Source organism: Liolophura sinensis, chromosome 2 (genome assembly GCF_032854445.1).
Source record: "Liolophura sinensis isolate JHLJ2023 chromosome 2, CUHK_Ljap_v2, whole genome shotgun sequence".
In the NCBI taxonomy this organism is placed as follows: Eukaryota; Metazoa; Mollusca; class Polyplacophora; order Chitonida; family Chitonidae; genus Liolophura; species Liolophura sinensis.
The window spans coordinates 16,126,695-16,142,250 of record NC_088296.1 but is presented as its reverse complement, the minus strand read 5'-3'; the positions used below and the strand labels follow the sequence as shown (position 1 = coordinate 16,142,250).

The 15,556-nt window shown below is 39.8% G+C and overlaps 1 protein-coding gene across 1 annotated transcript; it reads left to right on the top strand.

The window, feature by feature from the left end:
- Positions 1-7,281: 7,281 nt before the first annotated feature.
- LOC135463201 (matrilin-3-like) lies at positions 7,282-8,687 on the top strand. The gene is made up of 2 exons (XM_064740515.1): positions 7,282-7,684; positions 8,080-8,687. Exons 1-2 carry the CDS (start codon positions 7,312-7,314, stop codon positions 8,397-8,399), a joined length of 693 nt encoding a protein of 230 aa, XP_064596585.1. The 5' UTR covers positions 7,282-7,311; the 3' UTR covers positions 8,400-8,687.
- The last annotated feature ends 6,869 nt before the right edge of the window (positions 8,688-15,556 follow it).

Below are 15,556 nucleotides of genomic sequence, written 5' to 3'. Positions count from 1 at the left end.
TCTGTTCGTCATATTCTGTTTTTCATATTCTGTTTTTCATATTCTGTTTTAACTCATCGTGAAATCAGTAGGTGCCTGACAAATGGTAACAAGCTGATGGCGTGGACCCAGACAATGTTGTTGGCTAACAGTTTTTATTTTGCTTTTATTTGGTCATTGTTTATTTCCATATTTCTGCATGTATTAAGACTGCTGGGATCAGCAGTTGACAGGGGAAGGATATTCTGAACAAATCTCATACACAGCCTAAAATGTTATGCAGTGTAGACCTCAGTTGTACACGACGCAGAGAAATGGTGTAGGCAGATATTTACACTCAAATGTGGTGTAAGCATGGGTTTTAAATCACTGTGTTGTGTACACAATGGGTTGTTTAGACATTAGACCAAATGTTCTGCACCGTGAAATGACATCCTAATTTCCACCATGCTCTGTGGGCTCTAGCCTTCCATATCGACACGTGCCTACAAGGAGGGGCTTTTGTTTCAGTTTCAGAAAGGGGGCTTTTGTTTCAGAAACTGAATCTAAAATTTTATCTTGTGATATCTCGGCCTATAACTGACAGAATGATCTCTTCATACAAACGAACATTGATCTATACCACATTTACAACATAAACTGTCAGATGTTTAGATTCACTGCTGTGTACTTGATACGCACGTCTATAGTCAGAAAGGATGACTAACTACAAGTGTGGGATTGGTGAAATCGAAATCTGCCGCAAATGACAGTAGTGACTATATGACGCAAGATCAAGGAGCCGGGGAATCCCCTCGCCTGCAATTCTAATAGTATCACGTGACCGCTCACGTAAACCAACCAGCTATAAAGCAGACTGGCGTGCATGAATTCCACGGGCAACACTTTTGTCATCCTGTCACGACGTTCTGGCTATCAGAAGATTGAAAAGTAAGTTAATTTTCTTAATTTTAACAGATTTTAGATCTCAAAAATCATGACTACATTTGAGTTTTTATATCAAATGAAGACATGATATTCTGTCTTTTTCGTCAACGAATACCGTTTTAAAACAAATTGTGAATAATATGGAGAAAAATTGTAATCATGTCTTGCCTTTAGTATAGATTATTCTATGAATCTCGGATTGTACGCTTGCGGCGAAACCTTTGCAAACATCTGCGTGGATCACTGAAGAAGATGTTAACGTTGAGACCCCGTTTGTCCGGAAAACAAAACAAGCATTTGTGTTTTCTTTACCTTCAGAGTGAAAGAACAGTTTTACAATTAAGGTGAGTGGTCGGATATTTAACTGTATTTTGTCATCAGCCAACGTTGCATGCGAACCGACGTAATGAATCATTTGAGGTAAAAACATGTTTTACACGGTAGAAAGTTGAGGTAAAACCCGTGGTTTCCCCCGGGCTCTGCCCGCTTTCCTCCCACCATAATGCTGGCTGCTGTCATATAAGTGAAATATTCTCGCGTCATGCGTAAAACACCATTCAAATAAATGAATAAAATGTTTTACACCATCTTTCTTGCTGTGCCGAGCAGAGGTTTTTTCGTCATGGTTTTGCAGGATAACATGTAGTTTGCATGAATGTTTGATATCGAATCTTTACTGTTATTGTCAATAATGTAAATATATCACACATGTACAAGGATGGTCGCATGTAGCTTTGATCCCAAGTATCGCAAGAGAATATTACACGTTTTCAAATATTTTATTTATTTATATATTTTGTTTATATATTGGATGTTTAATATCCAATGTATTTTTATTTATTTATGTCACTGGTATTTTACGCCGTACTCAAGAATATTTTACTTGCCTGACGGCGGCCAGGCTGAAGTAGTTGCAGGAAATAGAGAAAATGCCCAGGAAAACGCACGACCATACGCAGGTTGCAATTTGAAATGATGTCTTCCCATAGCATCGTGGCAGATAATCAGGGTCAAGAATTGAGGTGCTGTTAATTATGGGAAACGGAATTTGATGAAAGGTGCAAAAATAAACATTATTTGATTTAGTCTGTGAATTTTCACTTGTAGCCTACTTCAACATGATTTCTGTCCCATCAATACGGAGTTTCGCTCTAAAAGGCTGTGTCGATGCTATCATATTTTTATAGTCTTCCCTTACAAGAACAGCGGGGGACAAGAACATGCTGGCTTCCTCTCGGGCGGTAGTGCGGCGTAAAACACCAATCAAATAAATAAATTAAATAAATAAATAAATACATGAACAGCTTTCCTCCATGGCGGTTCCCTAAATGTGGTGACAGTGAGGTCATCAATCGTTATCTCATTTCTGTTTCAGATATTTTTCATCGATATAGATCCTGCTCAGAAACATGGCACGTGGTACTATGGCCCTGACGGTCTTTCTTCTGGCTCTCGCAGCCACGGACGCCACCTTCGATTTTAGCTTCTGGGGCAGACTGAAGATAGACTGCGGGGTGTCCGCCTGGTCTGAATGGGAGCCCACTGACGGATTAGGTTTCAGGACCCACACTCGGACAGTATTTAGACCGCCGCAAAACGGCGGAGCTCCCTGCCCGCCCCTCAACGAAACCCACAGGGGTAAGTTAGATATCAAATTTTCCTCTAAAAAGGTGATGAACTGTACAAAGTACCTAGTGCACTTCTGTCCAATCTTACTTCTTCAGTAGCCTTCAGAGCAGGAGTCAAAGTGACAAATGTTTAGATACATACAAATTTTCTATTTGGAAGCCACCAATAAAAATTGAAGTTAAAAGTGGGACAGATGACCGGGAAAAAAACTTTCACTTTCTGTGGGGTCATTTAGCGAACAGAACACTAAATTAGCATTGATTACGCCATTTGACAGCTATTGTTAAATACTTTTTTCATCGTCAACTTTTTAAAGAATTTATACGTCGTGTTTATAGGTTACACGAACGCATTGATTTCCTTAGTTATTTACGTCGTAATTTCCCAAACTTCAGACTGTGAAAAGCTATGTTGTCAAACTTTTTCCTGGAGTAATGACCGACCTGCCCAGGTAGCTGATCCATATACGTACCACATATCCGTATAGTTGCATAGGTTGACCACTTTGATCTACAGATGAAGGTTTCTTTAGTGATTTCGCAAACCCCCAAAAGAAGGAAGAAAGTATATAACGTACGAAATTAGGACGCATTGATACTAAGAGAAGCAGTCAGTGGTTTTTATTGATGATGCAAAGACACAAGAATACTCTGGGCAAAGGAATGAAATCAGTATCCAAATTGCGCACCATGCAAGTAAATAAGCTGTTTGATAATCAAAATAAGTTCATCAGTTGCGTTTTGAATTCAGCACCATGAGTATATGCTCCCTATATATTTAGGTTAAGCTAAATTAAATATACATGAACAACTATGAAACAAAGTGAAAAAGATTTTGGGCGTCCTGTCCACAATAACTTACAAAAGATTTATACACATTGTAAATCTTAATCAATTTAGAGTAAAGGCATTCAATGAAATTCTATCAGTTCTTGAGGAAATCTTTTTGGGGAATGGTACAACTAAGTAGAGAAAACCCATGTGGTGGAATGGTACTATTGAGTAGAGAAAACCCATGTGGAGGAACCGGACTACTGAGTAGAGAAAACCCATGTGGAGGAATGGTACTACTGAGTAGAGAAAACCCATGTGGAGGAATGGTACTACTGAGTAGAGAAAACCCATGTGGAGGAATGGTACTACTGAGTAGAGAAACCCCATGTGGAGGAACCGGACTACTGAGTAGAGAAAACCCATGTGGAAGAACCGGACTACTGAGTAGAGAAAACCCATGTGGAGGAATGGTACTACTGAGTAGAGAAGCCCCATGTGGAGGAATGGTACTACTGAGTAGAGAAAACCCATGTGGAGGAACCGGACTACTGAGTAGAGAAAACCCATGTGGAGGAATGGTACTACTGAGTAGAGAAAACCCATGTGGAGGAATGGTACTACTGAGTAGAGAAAACCCATGTGGAGGAATGGTACTACTGAGTAGAGAAAACCCATGTGGAGGAATGGTACTACTGAATAGAGAAACCCCATGTGGAGGAATGGTACTACTGAGTAGAGAAAACCCATGTGGAGGAACCGGACTACTGAGTAGAGAAAACCCATGTGGAGATATGGTGCTATTGAGTAGAGAAAACCCATGTGGAGGAACCGGACTACTGAGTAGAGAAAACCCATGTGGAGGATTGGTGCTACTGAGTAGAGAAAACCCATGTGGAGGAACCGGACTACTGAGTAGAGAAAACCCATGTGGAGGAATGGTACTACTGAGTAGAGAAAACCCATGTGGAGGAACCGGACTACTGAGTAGAGAAAACCCATGCGGAGGAACCGGACTACTGAGTAGAGAAAACCCATGTGGAGGAACCGGGCTACTGAGTAGAGAAAACCCATGTGGAGGAATGGTACTACTGAGTAGAGAAAACCCATGTGGAGGAACCGGACTACTGAGTAGAGAAAACCCATGTGGAGGAATGGTGCTACTGAGTAGAGAAAACCCATGTGGAGGAATGGTACTACTGAGTAGAGAAAACCCATGTGGAGGAACCGGACTACTGAGTAGAGGAGACCCATGTGGAGATATGGTGCTATTGAGTAGAGGAAACCCATGTGGAGGAATGGTGCTACTGAGTAGAGAAAACCCATGTGGAGGAACCGGACTACTGAGTAGAGAAAACCCATGTGGAGGAATGGTGCTACTGATTAAAGAAAACCCATGTGGAGGAATGGTATTACTGAGTAGAGAAAACCCATGTGGAGGAACCGGACTACTGAGTAGAGAAAACCCATGTGGAGGAATGGTACTACTGAGTAGAGAAAACCCATGTGGAGGAATGGTACTACTGAGTAGAGAAACCCCATGTGGAGGAATGGTACTACTGAGTAGAGAAAACCCATGTGGAGGAACCGGACTACTGAGTAGAGAAAACCCATGTGGAGATATGGTGCTATTGAGTAGAGAAAACCCATGTGGAGGAACCGGACTACTGAGTAGAGAAAACCCATGTGGAGGATTGGTGCTACTGAGTAGAGAAAACCCATGTGGAGGAATGGTACTACTGAGTAGAGAAAACTCATGTGGAGAAACCGGACTACAGAGTAGAGAAAACCCATGTGGAGATATGGTGCTATAGAGTAGAGAAAACCCATGTGGAGGAATGGTAGTACTGAGTAGAGAAAACCCATGTGGAGGAACCGGACTACTGAGTAGAGAAAACCCATGTGGAGGAATGGTACTACTGAGTAGAGAAAACCCATGTGGAGGAATGGTACTACTGAGTAGAGAAAACCCATGTGGAGGAACCGGACTACTGAGTAGAGAAACCCCATGTGGAGGAATGGTGCTACTGAGTAGAGAAAACCCATGTGGAGGAACCGGACTACTGAGTAGAGAAAACCCATGTGGAGGAATGGTACTACTGAGTAGAGAAAACCCATGTAGAGAAATTGTGCTATTGAGTAGAGAAAACCCATGTGGAGGAATGGTACTACTGAGTAGAGAAAACCCATGTGGAGGAATGGTACTACTGAGTAGAGAAAACCCATGTGGAGGAATGGTACTACTGAGTAGAGAAAACCCATGTGGAGGAATGGTACTACTGAGTAGAGAAAACCCATGTGGAGGAATGGTACTACTGAGTAGAGAAAACCCATGTGGAGGATTGGTGCTACTGAGTAGAGAAAACCCATGTGGAGGAATGGTACTACTGAGTAGAGAAAACCCATGTGGAGGAACCGGATGTTATAAAGTAAAGAAGACCCATGTGGTGGAATGGTGCCATTGAGTAGAGAAAACCCATGTCGAAGAATGGTGCTATTTGGTAGAGAAATCCCATGTGGAGGAATGGTTCTATTGAGTAGAGAAAACCCATGTGGAGGAATGATGATATTGAGTACAGAAAACCCATGTGGAAGAATGGTGCTATAGAGTAGAGAAAACCCATGTGGAGGAATAGTGTTATTAAGTAGAGAAACCCGATATGCTGGAATGGTACTATTGAGTAGAGAAACCCCGTGTGGAGGAATGGTACTACTGAGTAGAGAAAACCCATGTAGAGAAATTGTGCTATTGAGTAGAGAAAACCCATGGGGAGGAATGGTGCTACTGAGTAGAGAAACCCCATAGGGAGGAATTCTACTATTGAGTACAGAAACCCCATAAGGAGGAATGGTACTACTGAGTAGAGGAAACCCATGTAGAGGAATGGTGCCATTGAGTGGAGAAAACCCATGGGGAGGAATGATGCTATTGAGTAGAGAAAACCCATGTGGAGGAATGGTTCTATTCAGTAGACAAAACCCATGCGGAAAAATTATGCTTTTGAGTAGAGAAAACCCATGTGGAAGAAGCTATTAAGTAGAGAAACCCCATGTGGAAGAATGGTGCTATTGAGTAGCGAAAACCCATGTGGAGGAATGGTTCTATTGAGTAGGAAAAAACCCATCTGGAAGAATGGTGCGTTTAAGTTGAGAAAACCCATGTGGAGGAATGGTACTATCGAGTAGAGAAAACCCATGTGGAGGGTCCTTATACGCTACGTGTAGTTGAGCGCCCAGTTTTTTAGTGAGAGGTTTAGTGTTTTCAAGAGCCCACATGGAAGTTGAATTCTAAAGAAAGGGCCATGTTATCAGGAGCTGGGAGAAAAAAAACACCCAAAGTTTAACTATGGTAGACTCAGACTCGACACTGTCCATTACAACAAGCAGTGTAAAATAGTACTTGGCCAGAAGAGACAGCTCTGTACATAAGTGAACGTTTGTCATAGCACTGGAGATTGGTTCCGTCTATACATGACTATGTTTACAGTGTTTCGGGTATGTTTGGCATTGAATACTCGCGTCTGCGCTCATCAAAGATAAGGTTAGCATATGCTATAATTTGACTTTACGCAGAATTTCGCGTAGGTTCTTGCCTCTAGGGTAGACGATTAGAGGACGAAAAGGAAATATTTTCTTAGAGTCTGTATTTCCTTTAGGAAATATCAGAGAGATAGTCACGACACCGTTGATCAGTTTGTTTAGTATCGAATAGTTCACATACAACCTGGTGTACTTTGTCTTTTGTAATATTGAGGTCAATCATTCCGATTTCCTGGTAGTGCATAACATCATAGAGCTGCCTATTTGCTTCCTTAATGCCTTACACTAAAAATAAAAGTGCTAAAACGGTGTAGTTATTTCTTGTAGATTCTTCCATGTTTTTTAGTGCACGGGCCAAAGTGATATGTCTGAAGATAAGCAATGTTTATTGTGATATTCGGTGCTCTCTTTTATAGACCCGTGGTTCCAGACAGATGTGAAGATTATAGCTCATCAGGTGAACTTGATGCTCATTTCCGATATAGCCTTTGAGGGTGAAGTCTATCGGTTCAAACGACAGTCACCAGTCATTAAACCACGTGATTTCCTCTTTATATTGGACACGAGTGGTAGCATATCCGGTGATACTTATTCCATGGCGAAAGACAACATCGCCAAGCTTATCGGTAAGATCTGCGGAACGATTGGCCCCGGGCCCGCCGACAACAGGGCAGCTGTGATAACCTACTCTACCAACCCCGTGATAAACTTTGACTTTAAGGAATACCTCGACTTGGCTGACCTACAGGCGGCTGTCGGCGATTTACCCAAGGTGTCCAGTACCACTTGCACAGGAAGGGCTCTGAACCTAGGACAGCAGATATTCAACTTAAAAAGAGGTAACATTATACTGATTACGACTCATAGCCGCACGTGGGCTTATTAATAATCATGAGGATAGATCCCAGCGTGTGGGGCGAAAGTTTGTGAAACGTTTTTTTTTTATGTGTTTATACCTTGACTAAATTATCATTTAAGGTAACATCATTAAATTCTTAGTGGTGTAATGATAAGATCGATCTCAACACAGCACTCCCATTCAGTCCCTTGTGAAGTGAGTTGCACACTTGAGTATCTGCTGAAGGAAGGTGGTTTATTCCGGGGAATCCGGTTTCCATCATCCAAAAATCTGACCACCGTTGATGGTACCAGTGCAACATTCTTCAGTAATGCCTCACTAACGGCCATTCACTGAAATTACCATTCCATCCACCACCCTTGCATAATGTTGCAGGCCTTCGTGAGAAAGGAATATCTAAGAAAGAGGTGGTGCTGCTAACTGACGGGAAAACAAACTGCGGTCCGAATGCGGTTGAGGCCGCCTTTGATCTGAAAAGAAGCAGATACAACCCGCTGCTGTTTGTATTCGCCATAGGGCAGTACAACGACGACGACAAGCGGGAGATGGAAATGATGGCTTCTCCACCTACGTCTTACCATATCTTCCATTTGAATAACTTCACGGAGTTTCAACAGCTTGTAAATTTCATATATGCTATCCCACTCCCTTGTGCCCCCATCGAGATCAGATCATTTTCATCACCGCCTGTTTAACACGCAGAAGAGTATTTTCTGCGCTTTGTTGCCTTCCATTAATACTTCTAAAGCTTAGTTAAAGAGATCTGGATCTGTAGTAAAAACTAAAGTGCGTTGCGTCAGTATTTAAAATTAGTGACACGAGTGCTTCATAAATATTTTTCGTAACTTACATATGAGGAAAATAAACATGAACATGGCCCTATTTTCCATTATGACCTATAAATAATAGATAAACCAACAAACACATATTTTGTAATTGTAAATTTTTACAGGATTTTACCTGGGAAAATAACCCAGGTAGACTAAAGTGCCCATATTTAAGATTTTGCAGAGAGAGCTAAATCAGACAGCTCTTTGTTAGCCTTAGACCTTCTGTCTGTAAACATTTGGTTGTGATTCTGTTCTATAATAAACCGTTTTTGTACATGACATTTGTGTATTGTTTTAATGAGTTCTGTACTTTGAATTAATAAAAAATATTTTCACGTATGCAAAAGAAGAATGTTTTCTGTGTTTCCAATACAGAGTAAAAGAGGAAGAAATAAAAAATTTTTAATAAATCTGTCTTTTTACATGTCGGTGAAGCCTCTAAACAGAACAAAAAATCTGTATGAATCTGTGCCTCACTTGTCATAAACGTGAAAGTTTTTAGCCATCCTCCATGCAAAAGGTTTTCTCGTCATGATGTCGAAAATAATCTATTTGTTTGACTGTTTGTTTGTTTGAACGATACACGAAAACGAACTCTACAACGTAGACCACAGTTTTAAGGATAATGAAAAAGATATGCCAAAATATGAAAATAAACAAGATGTTGAGGTATATTTATATTTCCTAATAACTGCTATTTTTATTTTGCTAAGCGGGGCCTCCGTGGCTCAGTCGGTTAGAGCGCTAGCGCAGCGTAATGACCCAGAAGCCTCTCACCAATGCAGTCGCTGTGAGTTCAAGTCCAGCTCATGCTGGCTTCCTCTCCGGCCGTAAGTGGGAAGGTCTTCCAGCAACCTGCGGATGGTCGTGGATTTTTCCCGGGCTCTGCCCGGTTTCCTCCCACCATAATGCTGGCCCCCGTCATATAAGTGAAATATTCTTGAGTACGGCGTAAAACACCAATCAAATAAATAAATAAATATTTTGCTAAGAAGGCGTGACCGGCTTGACGCACCCCATTCTGGATGAAATATCACCAGATTGTTTAAAACATTATGGAACTGATCAATAGGTTTCTGATTTCTACCTGATTTCCGACAACACAGTCATGGATAAATTAACGTCAACGACAACGAGGCCTTTTTAGATCGATACCTGAGAAACGTTACCAATTCCTGGGTCATTTCATTGCTCAACGAATTGCTGGAATTTCCCATTAGTAACATCTTTTAGATATTCGTTCATGCCATTTAGACATTCGTTCATGCTATTTAGACATTCGTTAATGACAGTTAGGTATTCGTTCATGCCATTTAGATATTCGTTCATGTCATTTATCAAATACGACAACATGGATATACAGAAATTATTGAAGATAGAAAAGTCTATGTATATATAAACGCCTGGTCATACGTGGGAAGGCCTCTCAGAAACCTGCGGATGGTTGTGGGTTTCCCCGGGCTCTGCCCAGTTTCCTCCCATCATAATGTTGGCCGCCGTCGTATAAGTGAAATATTCTATACGGCGTAAAAACACCAATCAAATAAATAAATGAATCATATAAGCGTTTGTTGCCCTTCCTATGGTCTGGTGCAATGAAGGACTGTAACACAGACGAGACGAGGCAAATTGTTTAGACGGCATAGAACTTTTAATGGAAGAAGGCGGACAACCAGTCTCAATACAACGTATAAAATGATATCACATCATAATTCCGGACAGAGTATTTCCCCCTGAATTAGAATGTCCTTGAGAGTTGTCTCCCCTGAATCGCTACAATCACTAGCGGGTTTATGTACACCCATTCGAACACTGACTGAATTAAGTTACTTTATTACACACGTAACTACACTGAGCTCTTATTGTTACTTGTATCGTGAATACAATTGCATCAAAAACTATGAAATCTGCCATACTAGTCTACCATTATATCTCTGACGAATTTTACCAAAGATATAACGCTTTTGGGCTTGTGACAACAACAACACCTTGCTAAACAGTAAGCAAACATGCACTTTTACATATATGAACTATTCTTCCAAAAATATCTTCAAAGTTAACCGCATTATATCAGTTTTTATTGATCAGCTAGAAACTACAACACAATGAGAACTAAATGGCGAGATACCAAGGGGCAAGTGGCCTCTGAATCTTACCTGTAACACAGACGAGACGAGACAAATTATTTAGATGGCATAGAACTTTAAATGGAAGATGGCGGAAAACCAGTCGCATCCTCCCGATCAACCAATCAGAACGATTGCTTCACTCAGCGTCAACGCACATGTTGGGAATTCCGCTCCTGTGTAACGCCTAAGAGTTATGTCCCTTAGAACAACATTGCTAATTACCTACGATCGCTACACCTTAAGTCCTGCATTCGAATGCCACTCCTGAACCTTGATGGGGGTTCTAGACCGGTAATCGCAGACCTATATCAAAAACAATCCCAAACCGATATGACACATTTGATGTCGTCTGCAGGATTCGAGAATATATCTGTACCACACGTGACCGTTATTGTCCAATGAAAAGCGGAGTATTTTGTCTGGTTCTGGATAATAAATAAAGCGACTCTACAGAAGAACTCCAAATTTTATGGTATGACAAGACGACAGATCCAACGAGCCCTCTAACTTGCCACCAGCAATGTGACCTTGGAATTCAACAACTTCTATTATGCACAGATTGATGGGGTCGCAATGGGATTCCGGCTTGCCCCAGTCATGGCTGATTTTTTCATAAACGAATTACGTCAAGTGCCATACCTATGAGAGCAGCTAGGACTTCTCCCCTGTGCACTATATAAACGGTATATAAGCGACACCTTTCGCACTGAACGCTACTGCAGAGAGCATGGCACGTCTGTCGCTCGTGTACAAATTTCACGAAAGAAATTAATAGCATTATTTGTATTACTGTGTAATCAATTTCCTGAATATATCGTCGACAAGACAATTAGACACTCTGTAAATACGCATTTCACCCCTTCTCAAACTAAGAAGAAGTATTTTGGCCCTGAAAAGAAACAGATGTACATGTATCTACCATACCTCGGCCCGACCTCGAATCAGATTTCGATTCAAATTCAGCTTGACATCCATTCACCACAAAATAAGTACACAGCATTCAATACCGTATGACAATTAAACCCCACAGGGCTTGAGTTATCCCTGATATTATTTACAAGGAATTATTTGATCATGGTATATACTTGGTGAAATACATACCAAAGCATTTTGTACATGTATCTATGTATGTGACAAAGACATTATCAAAACAAATACCATGGAAAACTTCGTTATCATAATCAGCGCGCAACTGCTTAAGTAAATACTTTTCAGGCCATATTTAAAAGTGGATATTGATGATGTTTCAAGTATCAAGTGTCTTTTTAGTTTAAGGTTTATGGGTAGCTTGTTCCATACAAGAAGACCTTTAGTCTTTAATCTATGTGTAAAGACAATGAAGTTCTATGAAAAAGTCAGCACAAATTTAGCATGTTATCTCTGGTCTGTACAAACAGTACACACTTGAAACTTTCTTAAAATATCCTTTAAGCAATTCTGGTAATTCGTTATGTTTATACATAAATTTTTGGCACATTTGGAAGCACAGAAAATCATTTACCTGAGCCATAGTAAGAATCTCAAACTGTTTAGCTAAAACTGATGAACTCTGCTAACGACCAGAATAATGTAATAATCGGATAGCCCTTTTTGAAGAGTAAGAATAGATCTTAAATGGGTAGAGAAAGTATTTCCCCAAACAATGTTACAGAAAAATATTACAGATACGGATACACAAGTGAGTAATGTAGCATAAGCATGATTTTCACGTTAACATACTGTTTTATATGCGACAGAAGACCAATGTTGTCTGACAGCTTGTCTGTTAAGGCATTGGCATGATCTATCCGGTTTAACGGTATCACCCCAAGGAACCTCAGACTGTTTACTTGCTCAGTTTCAGTGTTATTTGCAGTAATTTTTTTGGTAAACTAATATTTACGTTATTTCTGAATGGTGTCATAAACATTAATTTGGTCTTGCTTACATTAAGAGAGAGTTTATTTGCAGAGAATCGAATAAACAGTTTGTTAAGTTCCTCGGGAAAAGTTCTCATAAGCGGGATGCAATAACCGTCAGATAGCATATAACACTGGTGTTATCAGCAAACAATAACACATCTAACAACGCGGTAACATTCTTTAAAGGAGAAGAAAACATAAAAATGACGCCAAAATTAGACGCAAGAGCGTCAAAACTTATTTGCAAATATGATTTTTAATTTTTGTTTTTTTTTTTTTTGGGGGGGGGGGGGATGTGATTTTGTTTTCAGGAGAGAAGGGTATTGGAAACATTTTTTGCATGGTGTATTTGTGACCAACTTTTGGTATTCATCGTTGTTGCATAATGTAAATTTGTTGTTTATATCAAAACATGATAATATATATTATATTATAATATAATATTATTATGATAATATTTATGAACATATTAATAATATAAACATGATCCAAATGGAGGTTTGATACATTTGGTAGCTGCAAAGAACAAGTTCTAGTGCAAAAATTTTCATTAAACCTTTGTTATATCCTCATTTATGACATTATTAAACAAAGACTATGAATACCAAAAGGTGGTTCCAAATACCCACCATACAAAAATTATTTTCAAGTGTCTTTTTCTCCTTAAGGAAAAATTGGAAAAACATATTGGAGACAACATTTAGGAATAACTTTTCGCACTCTTTCATCTGAACATTATGTCATTTTTATGTTTTCTCCACCTTTAAGTCATTTTTGTATAAGAGGGAAAGAGTTGGACAAAGTACTGACCCGTGGGGGACGCCACTTGAAATATCTTTATAAGAAGATTTTGTATCATTTTACTGGACACATTTTGACGTCGCGAAGTCAAATAATTTTTAAACCATACATTGGCATCGCCCCTAAATCCACAGTGCCCCGTGGTTGACCGTGTCAGTTGAATTGGAAAGGGGCAGATGTCTGCTAGCGATAATACATGTACAACTAATGAAGTCGAATGATTCGGTCGAAAACCAAACTGAGAAGAACTGATTGTCATGTTCGACCAAAAAGCTAAGCATTCGAGTAAATACTGCTTTTTCAAGAATTTTACTGAAACACGGAAGAATGAAAAGAGGCCGACTTCGAAACGAATTGAAATTTGTCAACAAACTCGTACCAGCCATATAAACCATACTCACAGAAATAGTTGTAATATAGCGTCTTTTTTTCTCTGTATAAGGATAAGAAGGATGAACCATTAAGCAATAACTGCGGTTATAAAACAAATCACGGAGAATGTCCTTATAGCTATATTGGTAAGACCTACAGACATTATGTGAGAGATAAAGCGAATATAAGAGAGATTAAGAGAGATTAAGCGAATATAATATATCCAACCGTCAGCACAAATTCTCCGCTTTTGCAGACCACTGTATACGAAATGGCCTTAAATCTAACCAAATATCAGTACTGGTAGAGGGTTTTGGACAAAGAAAGACTGACTTTAAACTCTGAATCACGGAATCTTTGTATACAGCACAACAAAAACTATCTTCCCAATCATTCAGTGCATTATATCAGTTTAACGTTTGAATTCTGTCAATTCCTGGCTAAGTACGTTATGCCAAGTGTCTAATGGTCTGTTTATAATGTATATGGATATCCATATATATAAACTGTGTTTTATATATACACTCTGTAATTAATCAGGGTTACATTAGTGTTTAGTATATATTCCCACAGGACAGGTCTATGTTGTATATGTTATCAGTAAACCTAACTGTTCCGTTCACTCTTGTACATACTCTACGTGTCTACCTTATGGATCATTCAAATTAAATTCACGTTGGGTTATACCACTGTATTTTTGTACAGGCAGACGGTCCTGTTTGTTTGTTTGTTTAATGTTTTCTTCAGCCTGGGTTTATGAGCGGTACCCACCCGGTATGGGCCGAGTCACACCTAAGACTTTAAAAGAGGAAGTTGTAACTTCCTCGCTTGGCGTCCAGCATGAAGGGGATAGTGCAACGACAGGTTGACCCGTATCAGTATAATGGCTCAGCCGGGGCGGCTTACTTGCCTTCGATAAGCCGTCTCAGTGAAGCAGCACTAGATAAAAGAGTGGGGTAAAACCGTCCTGCAACAAGGAGGTACATTACATACACCCTAAGGATTCCTTCGTCGTCATATGACTGAAAAGTTGTTGAGCCCGACATTAAACCCCAAGCACTCACTCACTCACTCACTCACTCACTCACTCACTCACTCACTCACTCATCCAGTATGTACACATGTATGTACCTTGATTGTAGCCTAACCACCTGCATTTGCCACTTTACCTGATTTTAGGGAAAGTACTCTCCGAAAGCTAGATATATAGGATCATGTTGAACAAAGTGTTTTTTTTTTCCCGTTAGCTCTGCAGCGGATTTAAGCCAGGGCATTGGCAATCTGTTTACCAGACGCTCCAGCAAATTAATTGTTTGTCTAACATGGAAGAAATCCTGGTAATGTACACTCGAAACAGATAGCTAATTTCCCGCCATTTACCGTGTTCCTTGGTCAGCGTGTCACGCGACAACTATATGTATCACCATCAAATGTGTTGAAAAACACAAATTCAACAAGGCTTCTTGTAATATTCTTAAAAGTTTAAAAGTAGTACTTCCCTTTATTATAATGTCAAATAAAAAGCGTGCACAGCTGGGAAAATGATGTTTTAAGTTTTAATTGTCGTTATCTAAAGAATCATTCAATATTTGTTTACAGCAAATAAGAGAATCATTTAGCACATGTGCTTTGTTCTTGAAGGATTTGCAGGTGTTGGCTTTACGGGGATAATCTATAAATATGAAAATATCCCCGTTCTGCGTCTCAATCAAATGGTTCTTTTTTTATTACAATTATAAAATATCCCCGTTCTGCGTCTCAATCAAATGGTTCTTTTTTTATTACAATTATAAAATATCCCCGTTCTGCGTCTCAATCA